This window comes from Chanodichthys erythropterus, chromosome 14, assembly GCF_024489055.1.
Source record: "Chanodichthys erythropterus isolate Z2021 chromosome 14, ASM2448905v1, whole genome shotgun sequence".
In the NCBI taxonomy this organism is placed as follows: domain Eukaryota; kingdom Metazoa; phylum Chordata; class Actinopteri; order Cypriniformes; family Xenocyprididae; genus Chanodichthys; species Chanodichthys erythropterus.
Window position 1 is genome coordinate 26,203,818 of NC_090234.1, and position 26,500 is coordinate 26,230,317.

A 26,500-nucleotide genomic window follows, 5' to 3' on the forward strand; every position below is an offset into this window, starting at 1 on the left:
TCAAGCAGTAGGACTAGACTGAACCAAGACAGGCAATTAAAGTCAGACACAGTGAACAGCAGAAGCGATCGGTGTGGTGATAAGACTGACTGCGTACTGCGTCTACAGTTCTGTAAGAGGAAGCGCTTACAGCACTGAAAACTACCGTACAGTTGCTGACATGTTAAGACAACACACTCCCATAAGAAAACGGCAGTCTAATGACTCCTGCACCACCAAAATGTCACTCTAGTGCTGTATTCAAGTCATTCTGGTCCCACATTCAGCTAGTTTTGGATGACTCCATTAGTTTACCCAAGGGATCAAATGAAAATGGTCATCATTAAAGCACTTTAATGATGTTTGGAACACATACATTTTTGTTGTTGTTGTGTATGCAAAATGTAATGTCACGCCAGCATGTTTGGCTATTTTATGGTTACTTCTTGTCCCATAAACAGGAGAAAAACATCATATAAATATCATAAAAATAGTTCATTCAAGTTCATCGCTGCCAGGGTGAAAAAATAACACCCACAATTGTTTTTATAATATATATTTGTATATATTTGTATATATTTGTATTCAAAACAATACTAATACTAATACTAATACTATTCATAACAATACTATACAAAACAATACTATTAGATTATATATTTTTAACATACACACACACACACTCAAAGTAGGCTTAAACTCAATCTTCTAAACTGAGGTGAGAATGTAACTTTTCGAATATCCAGGATAGATATTGCTATAGTAGTGTCACCCTTATGAAACTTTCTTGGTTAAGATGGAGTGTTAGCAAACAGTGCGTACTGAAGTGAGGTTGCCCATATGTGTTTATTGTACAACACTGTGAGGGAGTGAAACACTGAATTGAAGGATATCTGCGAGGAAGTGTGACATTTGAGTGTCATATTTAAAACAGCGGAGTATCTTGAGTGCAGATGCAAAGCTCCCATATGGTCCAACAGACTGAGAAGCGCTAAAGGAGTCTTGATTTGATATGGAGTAAGAAAAGCAAATGTGTGTACTCGTCTACTTTCCAGTGGGTACACAACAGCTTGAGATGAAACAGGCATAGCGAGTTAATTATGCATTGTGGAACATGATATAACCCATTTGATTCATTAAGCATTATGTAGCATTTCTTTTCACCCTTGGGCACATTATGAGGGCTGAAACAGCACGACTCGAGAAACATGAGAGGCCAGAACGATGCTCAAAGTGCACCGTGAGTGAGCGGCTGTGACTGCAAACAGACATTGCGTGCACAGCTCAATCTGACATGTACAGAGACAGTCACAGACAAGAAGTCTGCCCGGTCTGTTTTTTTTTTTTCTTCCATTAAGATAACATAAAGCCTATCGGCTGTGTATCAGTAACATCAGCTGATCCTTATCAGGAGAACAAATCTGTCAAAGATGGAGGCGAAGCCCTGAGGAACAGAGGAACAAGTCAGGACATCGTCTCTTTGAATTCCAGTGACATCCATGGTACTCCAACAACCGTTTCTTTGGAAAACGCAAAGCTGTCCGATCCTTGAAATCTGAAAATCTCAGACGTCACGAATGGTACTTGAACTAAGAAGACTTAATGTTCCAAACACTTGGAACACCTGTGGTTCGTGACAAAAGACAGCGATAGCATCTTTGAGTGGCCCTGTCAGCTGGGCCTGTGGAGTGATGGATGTCTGGCACAGCATTTGTGACAGAGTAAAAGCTCCGGGGAACGTCGACGGAAAACTGGGCCTTTCTGTCAGATCATTAGTTCCATACCAAAGGGATGAGTTGACCTTAAACCAGTGGAGGAATGTGAACGGGAGAGTCTTGCACAAGGACGCGAGGGTGAACATTCGCTCACATGCGATTTGTTCTCTCATCACTCCGAAATGTTGCTCGCTCCAGTTGATGGACTTTATGCTTTATAAACACAAAATATCACCTTGAAAGCACTTCCGGTTTCGCACTCTTCAAAACGCTAAATGTCCTACACCTTCCCTATTCAACTTATGGAAAAAAAACAAACTGGCACCGCTTTCATTCCGTAAGTAGAATAGGAAAGGCATAAGACATTTAGAGTAAGCACGGAAGTACGTTAAAGGCAATATTTTGTGTTTATAAAGCATAAACAGTTGTATTTTTTTTCAAAAATGACAAATCGTTTCGCTAGATAATACCCTTATTCCTCGTCTGGTATCATTTAAAGCTCTTTGAAGCTGCACTGAAACTGTAATTTTGACCTTCAACCGTTTGGGCTCCATTGAAGTCCACTATAAGGAGAATAATCCTAGAATGTTTTCATCAAAAATCTGGGTTATAGTGGAGCCAATCCATAGATGTTAAAATTAGCGATCAGCTAATATGAATGAGTTGATGGCCAATGCTGATGCATATATCATAGAGAGCAGGGTGGCAGATGCCTGATATAAAGCAAATATATGTGACATTTTAGCATCCACACATCTGACATGTTTACCTGTTGTTAGCTTATCCACATTGCGTGCACAAAATAGACAGCAGCCATAGGAGAAGTGCTAATTAAACATTACCGTTTCGCACAATGATTTCAGTCCACCAAAACTGTTTCAGCCGAAACTGAAAATTCATTTTCTGGCGAATATTTCGAAATTTCAATCCATCACTACTTTTTCAATTACCATTTAATTTCTTTGTTAAACAGTTCTGTCAAATAACTGATTAAAAAGAAGAAAGTAAACTAATGAATATGGAAAATCAACACTTCAAGGTGTCTGCGCTCAGGTGCTGGCGTTCTTAGCGCTGTTAAAATAAAAGTCACGCTCCCAACACTTATCAGCCAAGCAGAACATTTTATCAGCTGATGCTGATAATTAAATGTCAAATAATACACACGTTTAACAGAAAATGAATGCAACTGCTTTCAGAACAATTTTAAGCTTGACATTTTTGCTCTAAAATCCTAAAAATGGGCCCCATTTACTTCACTGTAGTTAAGTGCCTCACCATAACCTTTTCTTTTTTTAAAGAAAATGAGGGAAATAGTTTTTTTGTGGCTATCAACATTACGCCACGAATGCTGTCGACTGAGTTTAACTTGTTCTGAATCTGCAATCTTCATTTAACAGTTTCATCTGGGAAAGTAAGAGAGCATCTACTTCTTAGTGCATTTGGATTCAACGCTTGCTTTCTTAAAGAAGAACATTATCTGTGACAGCTCTCAGGGAGGGTGGCCAACAGGGTCATGGGAGGAAAAAATAGAAGCAGATCAGCCATGATATCCCGGAGAGGCACAAACAAGGGGAAAAAAAAGAGAATCTGGTGCATGTCTCACCAGATGATGTATTTTTTGCCCCCTCACACAGAGACGTGCCTGCCATTGTGTGACTGAGTGACATTCCCCATTCCCAGGATGCCCATGTACGTGTTGTTTGCCTCTGATGAGGGTTGGGGGAGGCTAGTGGGGAAGGCGGAAAGGCTCCTGCCTCCCTCCTTAACCGCTTGGCAGTCTGCTCTTGATTAGAGAGACACTCTTCCCAGCGAGGAGCTCCTGGGCCCTGTCAGGGGAGACGGCTCTTCGGTAATAGCGTCTGACAGGCTGAGGGGAGCCACACGGGGACTGATACAGATGCTGCTATCCTGAGTGGCATCAGGCTCAAGCGAACATCACCTACCTTGGTAGAATCCCCACACCGCCGACTCTCAAGCTGCCAAACCACCAACCAATCTCATGTCTAGCACATGCCAGCCGAGGGACTCTGTGTACATGGATCTATGACACATCCCGCATCTAACATAGCCAAGGGGAAAAAACAGGTGCTGCTGGTATGACTGCATTTTCAATCCCACCAGACTGACTTTTAACAGGAAACTGGACCTAATTCCACCCTGAAATAACTTCCTTCCTGATTTTAATTGCTTCATTTTTGATATATTGGTGAAAGTTATCTCCTGTGGCAGCTCATGGAGAGAAGCTATTAGGGGTGATAGACATGAAAAAAGAGCACAAGAAAAAAAAAAGCTTAGTTTTTTTTTTTTTTTTTTAAACAGGCTGAATGGAAAAATACTGAATGGCCAATAGGCTGAATGGAAATGCTGGTAACCCAAGATCATTCAAATGCGTTTCTGCAAGTCATGTAAAGGGCTAGTTCACCCAAAAATTCTGTCATTTATTACTTACCCTCATGCCATTCCACAAATTAAGATATTTTAGTTGAAATCTGATGGCTTCGTGAGGCCTTCATAGGGAGCAATGACATTTCCTCTCTCAAGATCCATAAAGGTACTAAAAACATATTTAAATCAGTTCATGCGAGTACAGTGGTTCAATATTAATATTATAAAGCGACGAGAATATTTTTGGTGCACCAAAAAAAACAAAATAATGACTTATTTAGTGATGGCCGATTTCAAAACACTGCTTCATGAAGCATCGGAGCACAATGAATCGCGTCTCAAACTGCCAACGGCTGAAATCACATGACTTTGGCACTCCAAACAGCAGATTTGATACACTGATTCATTTATGATCCGATGCTTCTTGAAGTAGTGTTGTAAGAATCAGCCATCAATAAATAAGTTTTTATTTTGTTTTTTTTTCTGGCGCACCAAAAATATTCTTGTCGCTTTATAATATTAATACTGAACCACTGTACTTATATTAACCGATTTAAATATGTTTTTAGTACCTTTATGGATCTTGAGAGAGGAAATGTCATTGCTTCCTATGAAGGCCTCACGCAGTCATCGGATTTCATCTAAAATATCTTAATTTGTGTTCCGAAGATTAACGAAGGTCTTACAGGTGTGGAATGGCATGAGGGTGAGTAATAAATGACAGAATATTCATTTTTGGGTGAACTAACCCTTTTAAGGAGAAAGGTGTCACTTCTACACCAAATGCAAATGGCAAAATAATGATTTTTAAACAGGTTTCAAACACTACCTCCATCTGCCAAGGGTTAGAAAAATTACACACTTAACTTTTTAACAAATTTCTAAAATGCAAATTTCTCAAATTTTAGAGTTCTGATTGGAGGAAACACTATAAAATATAAAATAGCCAATAAATCCACACACCAGTGACTGCACATAAACTGAATTCTACATTAATTCTACAATAATGATTTTACTGTCATTGAATGCATTATAAAGGGAATGTGAAAATGGATTGTTCAATTCACTTAAATCAAAGACTATTCTGAAAAACAATATTTGTTCTTTTTATGTTTGTTCTTTGGCAGAGATACTGCAACAATAGAAATTATAATGAAACAAAAAAACTACAACAAAAGAAACCATCTTTTGTAAAATCAAGTGATAATACAATTTTGCTCAATAGAAAAATACTAAAAGAAAAAAAATAACCAAACAATTTTTATACTTAACATTAAAGTAGCAGACTTTACACTAACTTGAGAATCTATCAAAATTACTCCAGTAAAAGAAAATGGATGAAAAAAGTGAAAAAAGTTTACAAGAGCAAACATGTGTGCGCTCCAGATGGTGTACCACAGATGCCAATTTTAAAAGAAATATGAAGAGGAGTCACCAAGAGAAAGCTTTTTATAACTTTATTCAAAGTCATCCGATTATTATTAACCCTTTTATTGTCATCTAATGTGCACTGTGTGCTTGAAAAGTAAGGAAAATGGGGTCATTATGGTCTAAGATACTTGACTCATGCTAAAAAACACCCTTTACCTGTAGTGAAATCACTGAAACACAAAGAATATCATGGCCTATTTCTCCACACAAACATGAGAAGACATTCGAATTTGCAGTTACAGGCACTCAAAGCACATTTTGGTATTGCACCTGTACAACATGATTCATGGTCATAGTCTTGTAGGACTGTCTAATGGCACCAGGGAATAAAGCCCCACTTTTAATCTGTCTCCAGCCACGGTGAAACCATGTGACTGAAGAATAAAAGGATAACAAATGTATGGAAATATATGCAAAGAGGTCTGGCTGAAAATGGCTATTATGATGGGCAGCCGAAGGCCCAGAGGGAAGTCGTCCACCTTCTGCCACTGTCTGCGCATCCTGCAAGTTCATTCCCAGAGTTAGCGCTAAAGGAGAACTGAAGGAGACACAGTTTTTCATGGGTACATTCATTTGAGCGCTGCACCTTGGCTAGAACCCAAACTAGAAGCTGTTTGTTACATCAACCGGTTAACATCCATCTGAAAATGGCAACACCTCAGTTATCCAATGATGGATGTAAGGATAGTGTATCAACCAAAAACAGAGTGCTTGAGAGACGAGACAAGTGGAGCGAAGATGGCTGCGATAACTGATCAGTCAAGTTAAACTGTATCAAGACCAAACACCATCAACAGGCAAGGGACAATTCCGTAAACTAGCTTGCAAACAAACCAAAAAACAAAAAGCCCAGGCAGTCTGTGGCTAAGCAATAACCCCCCATTAGAATGAATCACACGAGTAGGCAATGAAAGTGCACATGAATGACTGAGCATCAGAGCTTTGGATCAGAGGTGTCATAACACAGTGCGTCATCAGAACGAGCATGACTGAACATGCAGAATCACAACACAATCCGTTATGACATGATGGTACATGCCCAGATGAGGTCAATCAAAGGCAAAATCTGACAGGGCACAAATACACTGTCGCTTCATTTTAAGATTTTCAAAAAGCAGTTCTTTTTCTGCTGACTTTTTGAAATTGCATTTCACTTCATGTACCTGTACAGAACTATGGCTTAAAGTTTCAAATTATTAAAAAAAGAACATTTTGTCCTCATTTACTCACCCCCGTATTGTTTTGTCAGTTGAAACATTCAAAAACATGTGAAACATTTTTCAAAATATCTTCATAGAAGAAATAAAGTCATACAGGCTTGGAACAACATGAGGGTGAGTAAATGATAGAATTTTCTGTTTTGGGTGAACCAACTCTTCAATGATCCAGGACCAGGATGTGCCAAAAAGAATATAAAAGACAAAGAGCTCAAAGTTTCAGTAGCTCCTCACTGCATCTGGTTGGCTGGTTAGCATGACCCCGAAATGCTGGTTGAAAATGTAATTACGCCATTCTTGCAGCATCACGCTCTGACAACGGCACCGATGTCTCACGCATATACTTCAATGAGTGCTAGACATCACTTCTGCTGTCAGAGCGCGATCAGACCTCACAAACCGAGTGCTGAACACAGTTGGACATAGTGGTGTTTTAGAAGTAAAAAATTATATTAATAGTGTTCGGTTTCTCGCACAAACTGATCGCTTTGTGTCTTAGGACATCAATGTGCTGCACGAGCCACAGGGTTTAATTTGGATTTGTCTATGCAAGTTTTTTCGACTCTTACTGATAGAGTTCCCATTCACTCCCATTATTTGACTGACAGACGGCAACGGTTGCAGTTAAAAATCATCATTTTTTCTTCTACTGAAGAAACAAAGTCACCTACATCTTGGATGCGCTGGGGGTAAGCAGATAAACATCAAATTTTCATTTTTGGGTGAACTATCCCTTTAAATGTTGCTGTGTTTTCACGGTTTGCATAAAATAAAATAAAATAAAATAAAATAAAATAAAATAAAATAAAATAAAATAAAATAAAATAAAATAAAATAAAATAAAATAAAATAAAATAAAATAAAAAATAAAATAAAATAAAATAAAATAAAATAAAATAAAATAAAATAAAATAAAATACTCGTCGTACTTCCAGGAAGTCATGTGCCAGCTAAGAAAGTTCCAATGAAATGAATGAAAATGCTAACAGACCTGTTTCTTTAGGTATTATAGAACTCGTTGTGGCAGACCATAAACTTAAGAAGTCAAAACACTTGAAAACATCCTGAACACAACCCAAGATCACTGTTCCAGAACTGCTGCTTCTGTGTCAGAGACATGATAGTCATATCCATAGTAAGCTCTGATGGAGCAACTTTGCTTTGCCACATCAAACTTGTTTCTGAAAACTATTTATGGGATTCATGCTGTGCCCCCGGATTTCAAAGTTAACTTATTCATGGTCCAATAACATGCTGCAAATTCATTATATAAACTGTACTGCATACTTTCCAGCAGGTAAAATCACAAAAAAATGGCTAAATTGATTTTGGGGTTAACCAACCTCTCACAATGCAATAAGGTGCTAAAGAAAGTTTTTGCAAGTATTACAAGTACTTACGTAAATGAAATGACTTTCATTTCTGCATTGCTCTCAGTTTCTGCTTTCAGTCAGCCGCAGGGATACTTTTGTGCATTTGATTAATTTTCTCGGCTAGATTCATTTTTACATTTCACACTCATTTTTTGAGCTTCATCGTGCTTATTCAAAAATGGATCATAATAAAAATGGAAAACCTAAAATAAACAAATCAAGAAAAATATCACAATTTCCACAAAAATATTAAGCAGCACAGCTGTATATAATTAAATGTTTCTTAAGCACCAAATCATAATATTAGAATGATTTCTGAAGGATCATGTGACACTGCAGACTACAGTAATGATGATGAAAATACAGCTTTGCCATCACAGAAATAAATTACAAATTACAATTCAACAAAATAATTGTAATAATATTTCACAATATTACTGTTCAATATTACTGATCTATTTTTGATCAATTAAATTCAGCCTTGCAGAGCACTGTTGTATTCCTCATCTGTAAATCGCTTTGGATAAAAGCATCCACTAGATGAATAAATGAAAAATAAATCTAAATGTAAATATGAGACTTCTTTCAAGAACATTTAAAGAAACTTTTGAATCATATACTATTCCTATATAGATAAATCGAGAAATAGATAAATAGGAAATGTTTCCAGCACATGTAAAACAGGACCACAGTGAAGTGACTGCATTTCATCCTATAAAAAAAGACACTAAATCGAACCCAATGATGAGCACCACCATGTAATAGATACTGCTTCGCTTTGGCCACATCAGTTAGTGAATTATAATTCAGCATGGCAGAATGGACTTATAGGTGTAAAAGTGGTCTATCGTTGTCCATCTCCCTTAAACAATGGGGAGGTTTCCCTTTTCATAGTGGTACAGTTCATACAGAAGACACACTTGAAAGTGACATTATTTTTAATACCCTGCAACCTTGTTTTTGTGAACCATGCAGAAAGTAGTAAAAATCAACCAAACATCCAGACATAATGAATACTTAAAAAACCATTAAAGTACCAATCTTAAGTAAACATCACAGTATGACTGATGTGCTAGGCGCCTCTGAGAGCTGGTGTGAGGTGAATAAACATCACTAAATGAACATCAGGGGCTGAATGACCTCTATTCATCGGCAGATCAAACCTTCTTCCTCTCTTCAGCAACACTACCTCCCTTACTGTAGACTTCCTTGGGCTTCATACCCGTCACAAGCCTCTCGACGATCCTTCTTTGATGAATTATTTCACTTAATGGAATAAAGACATGGACCATTATTAGGTTTAAGCTAGCTGACGCCAGAGTTTCACTTGCACACATGTGGCACACAGTCCAGGATGCCTAAATCAAGCTTATCCTTTTCTCGCCGATAGCATTAGTCCCTCACTTGAAAAGAAATTAAAACAATGTGACCCAGTGAGGCCAGACACAGAATGGGGTTTGTCCTTAAAACAGAATGCCATCATGAGTCTTAGAAGTCTGCGGCCTATTTGGACCAAAGAAGAAGAGGGGGGGGTTGGACAAACAGGTAATGCTATTTATCTCGCCAAAGAAACTAATGTTCCTTCGCAAGCTGGGATAAAAATAACAGACTCATTGAGTGCCTATGTGCTCAGTGCCTTGGAGGGACTCTAATGCATTTTCATTTAGACCAAACTCAGATGTTATTAGGAACGACTCTCTCCGTCTTCATTTCACTGTGATCTCAAGGCCAAAGCAGATAAAGTAGGCCACTTTCTAGTGCTCTTAAACATCAGTTAGACAGAAAACAGTGAAAGGCAGATATACTAAAGAATAGCTGAAATTGCAGTTATCATGGCATCAAAGTCCTGTATCTAAATTGTTTTTTAAACAGTTTTTTTTTTTACTCCTAAAGCCATTATTTTTAAAAATTGTAAAAGCAACTGTAAAAAGAAAAGCTCCAGCAGGATTCAATCATCACTTTTAATTAAAAAAATCTGGCCATTGGACAACCTTATTGGCCGGCACTTGGTATTTCATCAGAGAAGACATGTTATTGCAAGGAGGAGTTAATGTGTCTGATTGAAGATTACAGCATGTATTAAAAACAATTATGTTCACAAATAAATCATTCATTATAAACACTGCAACATTCCATAAAAAACAGAATAGTCAGTTTTGATTTCATGATGACATTAAGACTTCTTTAATTTATTTTAAATTGAGAGCAACGAAGAAACATGAAGTTCCAAAGAACTTCATGGAGAAAAGGTTCTGCTCTGTGTGGCTCATCCAATCAGAACTATGTTTATTATTAATATTTCATGGGCCGGTTTCACAGACAGGGCTTAGACTAAACCAGGATTAGGCCTTAATTGAATTAGGATATGTAAGTATCTTTTATAAACATACCCTAGAAAAAAACATTACTGGTGTGCATCTTGAGAAAAAAAAAAACAATGGCACTGGCATTTTTTAAAGTCTCCCCAATATCCCTTAAAACTCATTTTTGATCACCAAAATTACATATTTAAGTTTTTTTTCCTGTGAAAAAAAAATTCTTAATGGCTTAAAATAGCTTGCATATAACTCTACACCCTTGCCTCATTTAATATAAACGGATCTATGAATATGATAATTACCCCTGCCTCCACCCACTCGCACAATCTCAGACAAGATCCACTCGGTGAACTTACTGAGGTAAACGCTGCACAATGGCTTTTTACAATGTCGGGCACATAACGGTAATCAATTTGATTAGCGTTTTGGTTGACTGTTATCAAACAGCTAATAATGTGTTGCTAATGTTACAGAAACCATGTTCACATTCACGAGTCAGACAGCTGCTTTCTAACAATCAGTATCCTTAGAAACGCTTTGAACAACTCTTCTTTTGAAGAATGTCAGTGGAGAAAGGCATAGTTCATCAAAACATCGTAATATGAATCATACACCCGCCTTATACTACCCGATTTTTCATATCAACAGAAAAATTTTAAGGAGAAAATACTCAACAATGTTGAAAATACTCAACAATGGTTATTTGTTGAATCTGCATAAAAAAAAACACCAGATAGACATTTAAACAAAATTAAAAACTTGATTTTTACCACAGGGGGAATTTTAGATTTGTCAGTACAAGTTGCATTCAGTTAAAACAGCTCAAACATGCATTTTAGTGTAGGACTATCTTAAGCCTTGTCTGTGAAACTGGGGGCATCAGTTTTAAGTGTTTTGATCGTACTTAGCAAAGTGATATGTTGTTGCCATGAATGATAGGTCTTGCAAAATTATGAATAGCATTATATTTTGGTCTGCATTCATGAAGTCTTAAATAAAAGTAAAAAAAGTAAAATAAAACTAATTTTATTTATAAAGTATTTAAATTACTGAATTATCCAATAACAGGCATTACCACCGTCACATTTTGAGTTTGTTTTTGATCTGTTTTCATGTTTTTCCCTGTTTTATTGTCAGTTTTCTAGTTTGTTAATTGTTTCAGTTCTCCTCTTTTGCCAGTCTGTTTGTCTCCTAGGTTACTGATTTGATTAGTGTCTTCAGTCCAGGTGTGTTTTGTTAATTAGTCTTGTTAACTCCTCAGTTCACTGTGTATGTATTCCCTTAGTTTCAGTCTGTCCTTTGTCTAGCTATGTTTTATGTTACACTGTGTTTGTAGTTGTTTTCATGGTTATTTTCCTTGTTCCTAGTACTCCATTAAACTTTATTGAATATATCTTCTTTGTCGTGCACTGAGTACTGCAAACCAGTCCGTGACAACCACATGGTTATGTGGATATATACAATCCATTTTGTATTGAATTTTCAGCAAAATATTGTAACAATATGTGATACTGTCACTGATAAAAGATTTCTGTCATATACAACCCCTGACCCTTCAGATCCCACAAAACCTGGATTAGTGAGGCTGTTTCATAGGGGAGGTGGCCTTACCTTGAAGTTGCATATACATGTTATTATGTCCCCAATTCTGAGACATTCGCCGTCAAACTTGCAAGTGTTGGTGTCACAAAGGAAGAGATCTGTGTCACGGTCATCATCCCCTGCAACAACACAAAGAGCCAGAAAACATCATGAATTTCTGCATAAACACAGCAGTGTCAAGACACGACTAGCACAAGCAGGATGTTTGTTCACACACTTCTGATAAAAATAATTCAGCAGAACTAACGGAACAAACACGTCATCCCAGCAGGATATCTGGCAAGGCTTCTGAAGGGTTCATCAAGTTGCGATGAACACCTCCATTCGCCAAGACCATATTTTGCTCTTGAGATATTTTCTTATCGGGAATAAAACAAGTGTTCACTGAGGAATAATGATTCAGCACATGGTGAACTTCTTGAAATTGGCGCATGAGAACACTATTCAGCTTTTATAATAAGCTGAGTACAGGCTCTGTGAAATATACTCATTTTGCTGAGGAGCTGGACAGTCTCCGAAAAATAGTACTTCATCAAAAATCAAGAGCTCGCAGACAGTTTAAGTCCACAAGGATTCCTTAAGATGATTACAATTAAGATGAGTCGTTTCTAAAAACAGACCACCGCTGAGTCAAAACCTAATTTTACTATTCAGCATACAGAAGCTGACTGCTGTTTATTTAACAATAAGCTCCCAAAATAATGAGTTTACCCATTTACCCGCACTACATCATTCAGCCCCTCTCTGATAACTTTTATAATTATGCAAGGAATAAGCATCTCTATCATTTGCTTAATATTATAAAAATGACACAAACATTATGCAAAGAATGATATCTCATGATACATTCCATATTACCTGCATATATTCTGACTCAAAGAGCCATACATCATCATAATAAGACTACACGACACAAAACAGTGGGTCCGCTCGTGTGCCCTGGGATTTTTGCTGTCAAAGCAAATAAGCTTCTTGCAAGTGCTACACAGTATTTTTACCCTGTATTATCCAGTGAGCCCTGGAAGCCAGAACGAACCAGAACATTGCTCATTGTAACGACAACACCAGAGGACATGCAGCTACTTTAGGCCCCTGCTAAAGGGCCACATACAGCGCAGAAAAATGTCTTACATAACCTTGTGGCTTATTTGCATTTCAGCTAAAGAAATTATCAATGGACCTCAAACGCTTCAGGGAGAAAAAAGATCAGTCGTCTTGTGAGACAGTTGCAATATTCACATTGTGTGCCACAGTTGTGGAGACCTTGACAAATTATGCAGGCTCTTGGTATGTGCATAAATCTCTCGTGTAAAATTAAAGTAGCTGTTCATACGAATGTTTTGCAACAGGAATTTTTCATTAAAATTCATCTTGTTCACAATCTGTTCCTAAGGAGCTGTGATAAACTGACATTCAATCAATTCAGCCTACTGAAGCAACAAATACAAGTCAGAGTATTTGCCAAAGCTAATTAGTCAAAACCATCGTCAATCCCTCAGCTTACTGATAAAATAAGAAATATTTTACTTTTTACACAAAATCTTTTTCTCGCATTCGGAGGGGTCACAAACCTTTTTTTTATGGTGGCATCAGTAGAAGTATTGGTGCCTTAAAAGGATGGTTTCGTGCAACAAAAAAAAAAAACCCAGTTCCAAACCAGTATGACTTTCTTAAACAAATTTTTCTTTTTTCTTTTTTTAAAAAAAAAGGAATTTTTGGACCCCATTTACTTACATAGACTTATATAGACTATAGAAATATTATTTGTGTCCATGCAACTTTATTATCAAATATCAAATAATTTCAAAATACCTTGAATATTTTTTACGAATTATTCAAATTTTTAGAATGCATTTTAAGAATACTTTACCCATCAACCATTTAAAATGCACAACACAGCTGTGATGTAAACAAGCCCAACGTGCATGAGCAGCGCATGGCGGAACTAGTGAAGGAGAGACACTGATGCTCTTTCACTTACTAAATGCTCTTTCACACTCTGACAGCAGAAATGCAGTGGTTACCCCTGGTAACCCCTGTAAATAAAGCAGCTGCGCTACAGCTACTACAGTAAAAATGTTATAAACAGCCATTCAGATTTTTGTATTCTCTATTGTGTTCATCACAGTACCAAATTCTTAAAGAAATAAGGCTATTTATTTTCAAACTTAAAATTTTTATATTTTAATCTAGACTACAACATGTCCTAGATATTGTTTTAATATGTTCTGAAGATCACACTTTACAATAAGGCTCCATTATTTAACATTAGTTAACATAATCTGACAGTGAAAAATACGTCTTAAGCATTTATTAATCTTAATTTCAACATTCAATAACACTTTTAGAATCAAAACCTGTAACTGTATTATTTAATGGACCTGAGCTATAATGAAAAGTTGTATTTTTAAACCAACTTTAACAAAGAATAATAACTTCTGTAACAAATTTAGCTATTGCTCATTGTTAATGTTAGTTAATGCATTAACTAACGCTAACTAATGAGACTTTATTGTAAAGTGATACCTATTGTTCTTTATAATTCTTTTCCACTATAATCTGTTTGAAACATTCAATGACTTTATAATTTTACTTTATTGTATTTATATGTTCAGAGTTCTTTTTGTTACAAGAAAAAAGTTATTAAACCTGTTATTACAAACTTTTTTGCAACTTATTTCAATATCGTGATAATACCGTATACCGTGCTTCAGCAATTATCACAACATGAAATTTTGATACCGTCACATGCCTACTTGGCACACAAATCTAATATGGCTCATACCTCGTCGGTCTGAGCGGACATGATGCATCTGCTTGCATTATTGATGCAAGCACTCCCTGAGCGAAGTCATACAGATGCAAGGCATTTTGTCACACCTCTATTGCTTGGCTGCCCTTCTATAGCTGTGTCATGATACAGCTTGACCTCACAACACACAGTAGATGCTTTATAATGCCTGTCTGAGATGTGCAGCATTCAACGAGGCAACATGAGCAGGAGGGGGAAATGGTGTAATGGATCGGATAAGAACATGGAGATTTGAGTCACAGAAGCTTCTCTCTCACTAGACACAAAATCCCTCTATTCATTCTAATTAATCTGAGGCAGTGGTATCCTGTAGCGACACTGAAAAAGCAAATTCCATTTAAAAACAACACATGAGGTGCCACAGTTTCAGAAAATGTGTAAAAAAAACACAGACAAAAGAGTCAACCACTAACCGACCTTGAAAAGATATATTCCATCTAACACAATACACACTGATTATACTGAGAGCGATTCAACAGTCTGGACTTGTTTACCAGCCTTTTTGCCTCATGAATCTTCACAGCCCCACAAGTAAATGTCAAGTTCCTTTTCATTGACAAAAGAAAAAGAAATGTGTTCCTTTTACCTCATATTATACATTCTATCATTTAGAGTTATACAAAATCAGTTTCACACAAAATACCATCTTAGTGATTTTTGTCCACACAATGAAAGTCAGTGGGGTCCAAAGTTGTTTTAGACCCCACTGACGTTCATTATATGGACAAAAGTTGAAGCATTCTTCAAAATATCTTTTTTTGTGGAACACAAAACTGAACTGTCCCTTTAATTCCACCCTGAGGAGCTGCTTATATATTTATCCCCTAGGGTTCACACTCCTGGTCTGGACCACCAAAAAGCCATATAAGGTTTGGGATGGCAAAGTAAAAACAGAGACTGAAGAAAGTTAGCAGGTCACACTAGAGGAAATGAGTTCTGGAAACAGGCAGTGGCATCCTTGCAATTTTATTACAGTAATTTCTTCATCAAGGACACTGAGAGGCCTTTAAATGCTTAACCGGATTTTAAACTTAACCAAACATCAGTCAGATAATATGATTAACTGTAAATAAGCTTTTGGAAGTCTGTTAAAAATGCTTTTTGAGCAGGGATGAGTTACCATGAGCGGAAAGGAATTTTGTTCTGCTCTCTTTAAAGTCTCTCTGGCAGGACAATCTCTCAGTAGCTGTCTACACGGATAGATAAGATCTGTTTTTCTATTCTTTGTGAAGAAAGCACTGTATGTGTGTGAACAACAAGAGAGTAAAAAAAATTCAATAAAAATTCCTCAAAGTCATTCTTTGAAGTTACGGAGCAATGATTAGAGCAGCCAAACAGGAAATTACATCTTTCATCCTAAGATGTTCTACTATCAGACGGCCCATAAAAACAAGTTAAATTAACTCTTCCTGAATCTAAAATAGACTTTCTGTAAGTACGAAAAGGGTTCAGTTTAAACACAGGACTCTTCAAAATCTTATGAAGTTCAAAGTATGTATAATAAAAATGTGATGTGCAAACAGCCTGAGTGACACACAGCTGTAAATAAGATCAGCTGATGCATGACTATTCGCAACAATGGTTTGCGGAGGCGTTTTTTTTTTTTTTTTGGGAGCTGTCACAAGCCAGAAAAACACTATATTTAACCTCCCAACAAACAGCCTTATACTAACATCAAAACAAACTAGAGCACTTTGAATTTAGTACATGATACAGACTTTAAGGAAGGATATAGAATTTATAGAATAGTATTATAAGTTATAAATAATAATAAAATGGTTAAAATCATCAATAAATATCGGTGCCACTATAATGTCACTTTTGAGTGAACTGTCCTTTTAATATAATATTATATATTTTTTAAACATAATGTTTAATAAAAATGTCATAACTCATAAACCGAACATCTCCAATCATTTAGAGGCCATCCACATTGGCACTCACTTTTTAGTGCAACACCCACATCTCAAAATCCAATCAACTACTTATGCATAAAATCAAGTCCCTGCCCTATTTTTTTTTTTTTTTTTTTTATATTCTTTAAAGGTGCCCTAGAATTTTTTTTAAAAAAGATGTAATATATTTCTAAGGAGTCCCCTGAATGTGTCTGTGAATACCCCATAGATTTTTTAACTGCCTATTTTGGGGCATGATTAGAAATGAGCCAATTCAGGGTGTGTGGCCCTTTAAATCTGGTGCTCCACACCCCAAGAGCTCGTGCTTGCCTTAAACAGCATAAAAAAGTTCAAACAGCTAATATAACCCTCAAAATGGATCTTCAAAGCGTTCGTCATGCAGCATGTCTAATCGCATAAGTACAGTGTTTATTTTGATGTTTACATTTGATTCTGAATGAGTTTGAGGCTATGCTCCGTGGCTAACGGCTAATGCTACACTCTTGGAGAGATTTATAAAGAATGAAGTTGTGTTTATGAATTATACAGACTGCAAGTGTTTAATAATGAAAATAGCGACGGCTCTTGTCTCCGTGAATACAGTAAGAAACGATGGTAACTTTAACCACATTTAACAGTACATTAGCAACATGCTAACGAAACATTTAGAAAGACAATTTACAAATATCACTAAAAATATCATGTTATCATGAATCATGTCAGTTATTATTGCTCATCTGCCATTTTTTTGCTATTGTCCTTGCTTGCTTACCTAGTCTGTTGATTCAGCTGTGCACATCCAGACGTTCTGCCCTTGTCTAATGCCTTTCATAATGTTGGGAACATGGGCTGGCATATGCAAATATTGGGGGCATACACCCCAACTGTTACGTAACAGTCGGTGTTATGTTAAGATTCGCCTGTTCTTTGGAGGTCTTTTAAACAAATGAGATTTATATAAAAAGGAGGAAACAATGTTGAGTTGAGTTTGAGACTCACTGTATGTCTTTTCCATGTACTGAACTCTTGTTATTTAGCTATGCCGAGGTAAATTCAATTTTTGAATCTAGGGCACCTTTAATAATCCGTTACACTTGGATGTATGTCATAATATGGAAGAAAAATGATTTCGCTACTTTCATTTTATTGTAGAATCCTAAACATTCTATATAAGGCCAAATTTGCATATTTCCCCAGAAGTTGGGCTTCCCACTAAGCAAGTCATTTTAAGATTCTGAAGCAAAACATTCTGTAAAGAACTTTAAAATCAGTATAACCTTGGTAACTGCTTTTGGATGGGTGTTTGGAGCAACATAATTTGTCCTAGGCTTGGCCACTTTTGCATAAAAGCTATTTAGTGGCTAATGGATTGCAATTTAAAACAAATGGGTTCTGAGTTACAGCTGTAACTTTATAGTGACAAAGTGAAGGGCAGATTTATGCATTCAGTTTAGAGAATGTATGCAGAACTTCTTAACATGCATATGAATAACACTAGACTGTACTAATTAATGAATTCACCTCCAATATTACAACCAACAACATCCACTTCATCAGTAACAGAGCTCTCTAACAGTCCTAATTAAAGGTGTTGCCAGTACTACCTCCAGCTGCCTGTTTCTTCCATCTGCAGCGAAATCAGAATCTTTGTTTGGCTCAAACACCTGGTATTGCAGGTCTCCCCGCTCTCCTCGTCGTAATTTTATCAAAACGAGAAGCATGAGCCAAATGTTACATCTCACAACGTGCCAAACGGGTGAGTATCGGGGGAGATGCAGATTGTTATTTCGGCCATGCAGCGAGGTGAATAATTGAAAGATGCAAGTTGGCAGAGACACAAATATTCTAAAGGTGAAGTGTAAACAATTCCTCTGAGTGAGACATCAGACCAGTTGTCTGCCATTAAAGAGCTGGAATTCAATCCCCAGGACATTGTTATCAGTTGAAAATATTTTAAGCTTTTGTTTTGTTTAAGGTGTAATACAGATCTCTAAAGAATGGTAGTGTAGTAGAGAATTCAGAACAGATTCTGTTTCTCGATTCTCGATTATGAATCCTCTCCTACACGACACCATTCTATAGAGATGGAGTGCTTTGTAAAAAATCTGGAGTAATCTGAAAATACTCTAACAAAAACAGACAGACAGCAAAGGTTCAAAGATGCGTTTGTCATTATTTACTCACCCTCATGTCATTACAAACCAGTATTTATTTTTCTTTATTTCTTTCTTTGAACACAAATGAAAATATTTTGAAGAACCCTGAGGTCCAAACAACATTGGACCGCACTGACGTTCATTGTATGGATAAAAAACACTGACAGTCTTCTTTTGTGTTCCACAGAAGATAGAAAGTCATACAGTATAGCTTTGGAAAGACATGGGGGGGGGGGAGTAAATGATGACCGAAAACTGACATGTTTATGTTCTCTCTTCAAATTCATAAAAGTCCGCTATCTCCTCTCAGCTCCTTTGCAGCTGATATGCACCCTTGGAGAAAAAAAGTTCTCCAAAGAAGAGCTATTGATATCTATGAATAATACAAATAAAAGCTTACTGTCCTTTGGACAGTGAGTTTTGAGTCAGTAGCTACATAAAATTTAAAATGAGCTTACAGAGTAGAGACTGAATTCTAAGCATGCACAGAGAAGATATTTCAGTAAACAGACACTTTGCAAGAGTGTTCATACCGCTTATGTCCTTTGCCAACAGCCGCAAGTTAGGATTGTTGACTAAACAGCTGGCTTGCATTTGTTTTGCTGGACATTATTGCTGTGTTCAGCGCATAATTCAGTGCTGGTGAGTTAAACTATATTCAGTCAGTTGGAAATTCATGTTTTATGCCAAGGATTCCTCTCTTCAGACCTGATTAATGCTATAATGTCCATTTTTGGCATTCTGTTTGCTGTGTGCACTATCCTCTTAATTCAGCAATGATTTAGTGATATCAAATGCTATCACTCACCCTCAACTTCTTTGTAAGAAGGCGCAAAAGATATTTTGAAGAATGTTTCTACCATTTTTTTGTCCATACAATAAAAATAGTCCAAAATAACATTTGATCCCACTGACTTTCATTTTGTGTTCCACAGAACATAGAAATTCTTGTCAAATGTGACTGACAGCTGTTTGAAAAACAGTCACTAAAATCTTTTAGACTGCACTCATGACAATCAGATAAGCTATTAAAAACTATAACTCCAAACACTAGCCACACCTGTTTGAAAAATAATACAATACACCATTAGCTGCTTGATTCTGGCAATTAGTGTTAAATTTCTTATTATGCATTTGTAGACAGGATTTACTAGGAAAAAAAAAAAAATCATATAGCCTATCAACACCTTTTTGTAAATCATGGAAACACTAAAGTGGCCCTCAGGCATGCCTGTGGTAGAGCTTCCCACGTCTCATGCATGCCATTGCCATGAGTTGTATAACCAAAGTGCAGGCAAGAGGCAAGGATAGATGTTTTGGAACGACACCTAATTGCCCACGGTGACCTGCTGATTGATAGTCAGGCGCCACGTTGGGAAACTGAGCAGAAATATGCGGCGAGTTCCGCGCGTCTCTCGCGCCTCAGGGCGCGCTTGATGATTATTCCACGTGCATCCGCAATCATCTGAACGGCGCTCTGACAGTGAGGGTGAGAGGTCGGTGCAATCTAAATCAAAACCCACTTAATATCCGAGTCTACAACGGACCGAAGCTCGGAGACTATTATGCCGGCTTGATGGAATCGTTACCAAGAAAAGTAAGACTTGACTTCTAAAAGATTTCTTACACGTACAATACATTCTTCAAGGCTGAAACCTACTTCAATAAAAACATCACCACTTGTTCACTAGCGGTAGCCTTTTTAGGAATGAGAAGCTGTCAAATACTAAAGCACACAAAGTACTATATATATATATATATATATATATATATATATATATATATATATATATATATATATATATATATATATATATATATATATAGGCTATGCATACAAATGATGACGTTAAAATCAGTTGCCAATTTAAACGTTAATGTTATCCTCTATCGATAGGGGAGAGTGGGGGCGGTTGCAACACTTTTTACAATTCCTTCAGTTTCTCAGCGACTGTTTGTATTAGAAAGACAAAAAATATTTATATTAAACCCATATATGTCACCTACCTGCCCATACTGTTGCAACATGTGTACATGTGATAATATGAAAGTAATTTGTACTTAAATGGACCCTGAAAAATGTTGCAACTGTCCCCATATATGGGGACAGTTGCAACAGTACCGAGGGGCAGTTGCAACAGTCATTTAGATGTAATAAAACTCATACTTCTGCATCATTTTTCAAATCTTTTTTTTTAGTTTATTTGAGACCAGAGTTCATTGAGTTAACTTTTTAAAGTAAAAAACAACCAAGTACACAACCATGTAACACCTTTGTCAAAATCCCACAAACTGATTTATGTAGGCCCAACTCAAATGTGATTTTCTGCCTAATAACATCAACTCATGCAGTTCTGACGGAAGAAGAAAACTAGAGCAAGCTGTTTGCATGTGCACAACTCACCAGCACATGATGTGGGTGTTTGCCAGTGTGTTGCTATGCATTTGCAAAGTATTTTTTGTTGTTGTTACTTACTAGTCCCTCCTTCAAAGCCAATTTGAAAATCATAAATCTGAATATCATATATCTGATCATTTGCAATGAGACAGCATAAATTCCTCAACAAGATGCATAATTTGAGGCAGTTAGAGTGAGTTAGGGGTTTGCTCTAAACACAGACACTATGCATGAGCCATATTAATAGCGATGCATGGTTTAGCAAAGAGACTAAATGAATAAATGCTAAGAAATACTAAGAAAATATGCACAACATATCCAAGCACAGACCTCTAGCTTGGCTACAATATGTGCTATTTCTCTAATATGCAGTATATATGCGCATTTTCTGATGATGAACTGTATGCCTTTAATATCTTAAAAGTTGTTCAAAGCATTTCTAAGGATATTGATTTTCTGAGATGGTGAATGGGAACATGTTTTGTGTAACATTAGCAACACAGTATTTGCTGTTTGATATCGTAGTCAAACAAATGCTAAGCATATCAATTATCGTTATGTGACCTCACTGTCCTGCCATCATTGCTTACTACAGCAGCAGCTAAGGACAGAATAGGTAGAGGGACACCCCTTTCTGTTGTCCTTTTCCTGTAAAAAAAAAAAGTTGTCCATACTGAAAAAAACAGAACAGAAAATGTAGGATACACTGCAGAGTTTGACTTTTAAAAAAGCAATTTGCTGAAATACAAAGAGGAGATACCTGATTATTGAAATATGTTCTTTATCAAACCACTGAATTGCCTTTTATATAAATTTTTATCTAATTGTCATTATTATTGTCATGAGGAACAATTGCAACACCATGTGGGGACAGTTGCAACAATGCGTTGCAACTGTCCCACCCCCTGGCAGCCATCTTAAAACTAGTGATGCTAGCCTAACACATTAGCTTGAACACATTGTACCCAAGTCTGTTAAGAGCTAAGAAAATGCACATTCAAACTATAAAACTATAAAAAACAATACTTAAACAGTTTAGACAGTATGACAAAAAATCTAGTAGTAAAAAAAGTTACTTTTTTGCCTTGAATTTCAGTTCTCCTATAAGGAGGTTTAGCATGTAGCTGTTAACTTCCAGAAAGAAGGAGGGGCATACTGAGCATGTGCAGTAGGAATGTCATGACTCTAGCTCATTCCTAATTGGATAAATCAGCAATGTTGCAACTGCCACACGTTGCAACTGTCCCCACTCTCCCCTATACTAGGCTACTAGAATTTTTTTCAACAAAAAAGAAAGATATAAATACGAGTTTAGGTAGCCTAAATGCGAAAAAGTATATTTCAAAGATGAATAAAAATGTTCATACTTTGATACGTGTTTCTTAATTTCTTCAGGGGTGAAAGCTTGTGTTTGACGTACAAACCATCCGTTTTCCTTTGAACGCACTGAACTTGAAAAACAGGTCAATTAATGTAGGAAATGTGGTATCAGCCACAGTTAGTAGGCTAAACACTGTTTCATTCGTGAGAAGAATATGCCATTTAACCAGCAAGAAAAAAACAATATAGTCTAATCTAAGAACGGTTAAACATGACAGTTTATTTAGTACTTTATGCGGTGAATATTAACGATTAGCCTATATATCGATTGGGCTATATCATTTCAAGCGGATTAAAATGAATGGGGAAAATTGTTGTTTTCATGTAAATATTATTATTATTTACATATCACGTGAGAGTTGAAAAGACGGTAACACACCAAATAGCACGCCCTGACTATCAGTAACGTATACTAACTAAAACAGGTCTTTAACATCTTTTTTTCCAGCAACAGTGAACTGCAAAAACTTGCATCATCTCACATTAGGATCAATTTAGGTTCATAACTTATGCTTCTTGTGTGATAAACAGCTGTCTTTCGTTGCCAAGGGAACGTCAAACCGTATTCCCCTCAACGCAAGGATCAGCGGACTAACGTTAATTGAACATCTTACCCGAGCAATTCCATCCAGTTGGAGTCTGACAGTCGCTGAGAGAGGATGGGAAAGCGCCAAGTTGTTGCACCGGGAAAGTGGCGAGAAAGGACAAGACTGCAATCCATACCCAATGTCCCACTATCCGGCTCCACTGGTGCGGACTTCGGGGCTCGTGTAGGGCCGCCGCCACCGAGACACCCATCTCAGTTCCCCCGACACAGCTCACAGACGCGCCCTGGTCCTAATGTTGTCAACTTTGCCGGTGCGCTTAGGAGCCAAGAGAGGGACATTTTCCGATGAAAGGAGTGTGCCCCATGAAGCAGTTGTTTCTGAATGACCAGAGCAAGGATCCGCCCGAAGCGATAAGGTGCAGATGCGGAATGAGAGAGGTCTGGGTGCGATGACAGGGGAGGGGATGGTATCGGGAGGAGAGTGGGTAAGCGAGATGTTCAGGAAACAAGGCAAAAATAAAGATACGCAAGGGGTGTTTTTGAGAAACACAAATGGGGCAAAAATCATATATCCCATTCGAGTGACATGCCGAAGTTACAACATCCACTGAAGCGCCAGTTAGAGAGACTGTCCTCCGTCCTCACTCCGTGCGCTCGCGGTGAGCCTTGAGTTTGTCAGAGTCTCGCGGAGGGCCATTCCTCTGTACCTGTGAACCACAATAACGCACTGAACGCGAGCGGCAGGTTTCCAGACCGCTTCGGATCACGTGTTCTGAAGGAATCGGGAGGGGCGGGACGGTGCTGCGGCTCTGATTGGTCGGTAGGGATGCAGGAGTGTCAGGAGCGAGGCGATGGTCCAGCTCGAGCATATCGACGGCCAGTTCGGAATAGTGTACCCTGTAGTCTACTTTAACAGAGCTTTGGTTCGCAAACGCGTGGGCGAAGGGCCATGCAGGGAAAGTCTTCCCAGTAGCCTAATTGAGCACTGCTGGTCTGAGCACGGTGGCAGCAGAAATCGATAGAAACGTGCAGTGTTGTGAAATGATCCCCGTGTCTTAAACAAAAGACTTAAAGCATAAGATGAGAAAAGCGAGGGACGAGGCGGAGTTCACGACGCTCGCGGATGATCACGGTGGAAATAAACAAGCAGAGGCGTTTTAATAGATCAGCAACGGAGCCTTTTAACGACATTTCATGACGTTACGTTTCATATCAGTAAAGCTAGTTTCGCAAGGCGTACCGACGATAATAAACAGCTCACTTTTGACCGCAACCACCACTTGCAAGTTGCTTGTTCCCGACTAACATTATACAGCTTTTTCTCCATCACTTTAACACTAACGTAGGCTACAATGTGTGTTGTTGCACCCGTTGTTAATATAGGACAATACACGATGCCTGATCAGACGCGAAATGACCGAAATGCATCAAAGTGATTTTTACATCTACTTTATCTTGTTTATTACTTGCTGACTTAATTGTCATCACATAAAAATATGCACTGCGTTGAGTTTCGTTAGAGAGAAGGCAAAGTCAGACCTTGAACCCCCAGAGGGCAGACAGGCACAACATTGGTCCCACGAGTGTTTGCACACTTAAAGTGTATTTTAGATAACAAAACATCAAACCAAGTAGCCTACCACTATTTCAAAAAGTGCAAGTACAGAACATTTAAAACTGATTCATTTGATCAATTTAGATTAATTAATCAATATAAATTCTCATATGAAACTCAAATCTGCCAGTAGTCTGGTGGCCAAAAAGCAAAATTTTGGTCCCATTAGCAGTGGGGAAAGATACTTTTAAAATCTAAATCTAATAAAAGTAATTTCCAAATCTAATATAAAGTAATTTTTGCTTATTAGTATGGTTGAATTAGATCACTGAAGGTCAGCAGCAGCAAAGTTAATAAAATGAGATTAGTATATTTGTGTAATTTAATATAGTTAATTATTACAGGTTTGCGTAAAATTCTGAAATTGTATTTCACTGTTTTTATTCATTTTGAGGAATACTGAATGTTTTTGTGCAAGTGAGATGAGTAAAAGCATGCTCACATTTAGAACTACAATACCATCACGTTCACACTGCGCACACGACGCCTCTGCACTTTATTTCTCAACGGGATAGAAGAGCTGTCAGTCAATAAATGTGAAAAAGAAACAGAGAACTTTCTTCCAGCTGGATTCACAATGCTCCACGTCTTCATGGTAAACTGTTGTTAAGATGTCATATGGCTTTTTTTAACAGTGGCTTTCTCTTTGCCACAGCTGTGAGTGGCGAAGCACCTGGACAATATTTTTTTTTTTTAATGTAGAGTTTCTCCAAACTTCTCCAAACGGTTTCTCGGTGGCCTCCCTCCCGAGTCCCGAGTTTTTGAGAATGTAATCATTTACCCCACCTCATGTTGTTCCAAATCAATATGACTGTCTTTATTCTGTGGAACACAAAAATACATTTTGAAGAATGTTTATGCAGTTGAAGTCTTATTGACTATTTTATTGTGTTTTTGGCCCTTGTTTGGTTTCTTTTTATTTTTCAGTGCTTTTTCACTCACTGGCCTTTATGGAGTTTTACGAGTTCATGTGCCCATATAATCTTAGTGTAAGTGGTAAACAGATTTGGCTTGCTGTCTGCTATAGAGGGGCTTGGAAAGGATATTCTACTCGAGCTCCGATTGCCCCCCTATAACAGGCAAAAATAGTACAAAAGGAGGAGGAGGGATGCCGAAAAAAATAACAACAGGAAGAGGTAAGATGCTGGTTTTAATCCTTGGTATTAATTGGAAGATTAGATGGGCGTACTCCCCCCGAAATTACGTTTATTAACTTCACTTAATTCTTTAACTCATTTTAAAGGGTTAGTTCACCCAAAAATGAAAATTCTGTCATTTATTATCCTCATGCCGTTCCACACTCATAAGACATTCATTAATCTTCGGAACACAAATTAAGATATTTTAGTTGAAATCCGATGGCTCTGTGAGGCCTCCATAAGGAGCAATGTCACTTCCTCTGTTAAGATCCATAAAAGTACTAAAAACATTTTTAAATCGGTTCATGTGAGCAGAGTGGTTCGATATTAATATTATAAAGCGACGAGAATATTTTTGGAGCGCCAAAAAAAAAAAAAAAAAAATTATTTAGCGATGACCGATTTCAAAACAATGCTTCAGAAAGCATCGGAGCACAAATGAATCAGTGTATCGAATCTGCTGTTTGGAGCGCCAAAGTCATGTGATTTCAGCCATTGGCAGTTTGACACATGATCCGAATCATGATTCGATACACTG

General features: G+C 37.4%; 1 protein-coding gene across 2 annotated transcripts in view; it reads right to left on the minus strand.

The window, feature by feature from the left end:
* Window positions 1–24,351, minus strand: part of tmeff2a (transmembrane protein with EGF-like and two follistatin-like domains 2a) — an 85,478-nt gene extending 61,127 nt beyond the window's left edge. For both annotated transcript variants that reach the window (XM_067409779.1, XM_067409778.1), the window contains exons 1-2: window positions 23,276–24,351; window positions 12,030–12,139 (exon numbers count right to left, since the gene is read on the minus strand). In XM_067409779.1, the coding sequence (XP_067265880.1) occupies window positions 12,030–12,139; window positions 23,276–23,459 (294 nt within the window). In that variant the 5' untranslated portion in view covers window positions 23,460–24,351. The remainder of the gene's footprint in view (window positions 1–12,029; window positions 12,140–23,275) is intronic.
* Window positions 24,352–26,500: the final 2,149 nt, after the last annotated feature.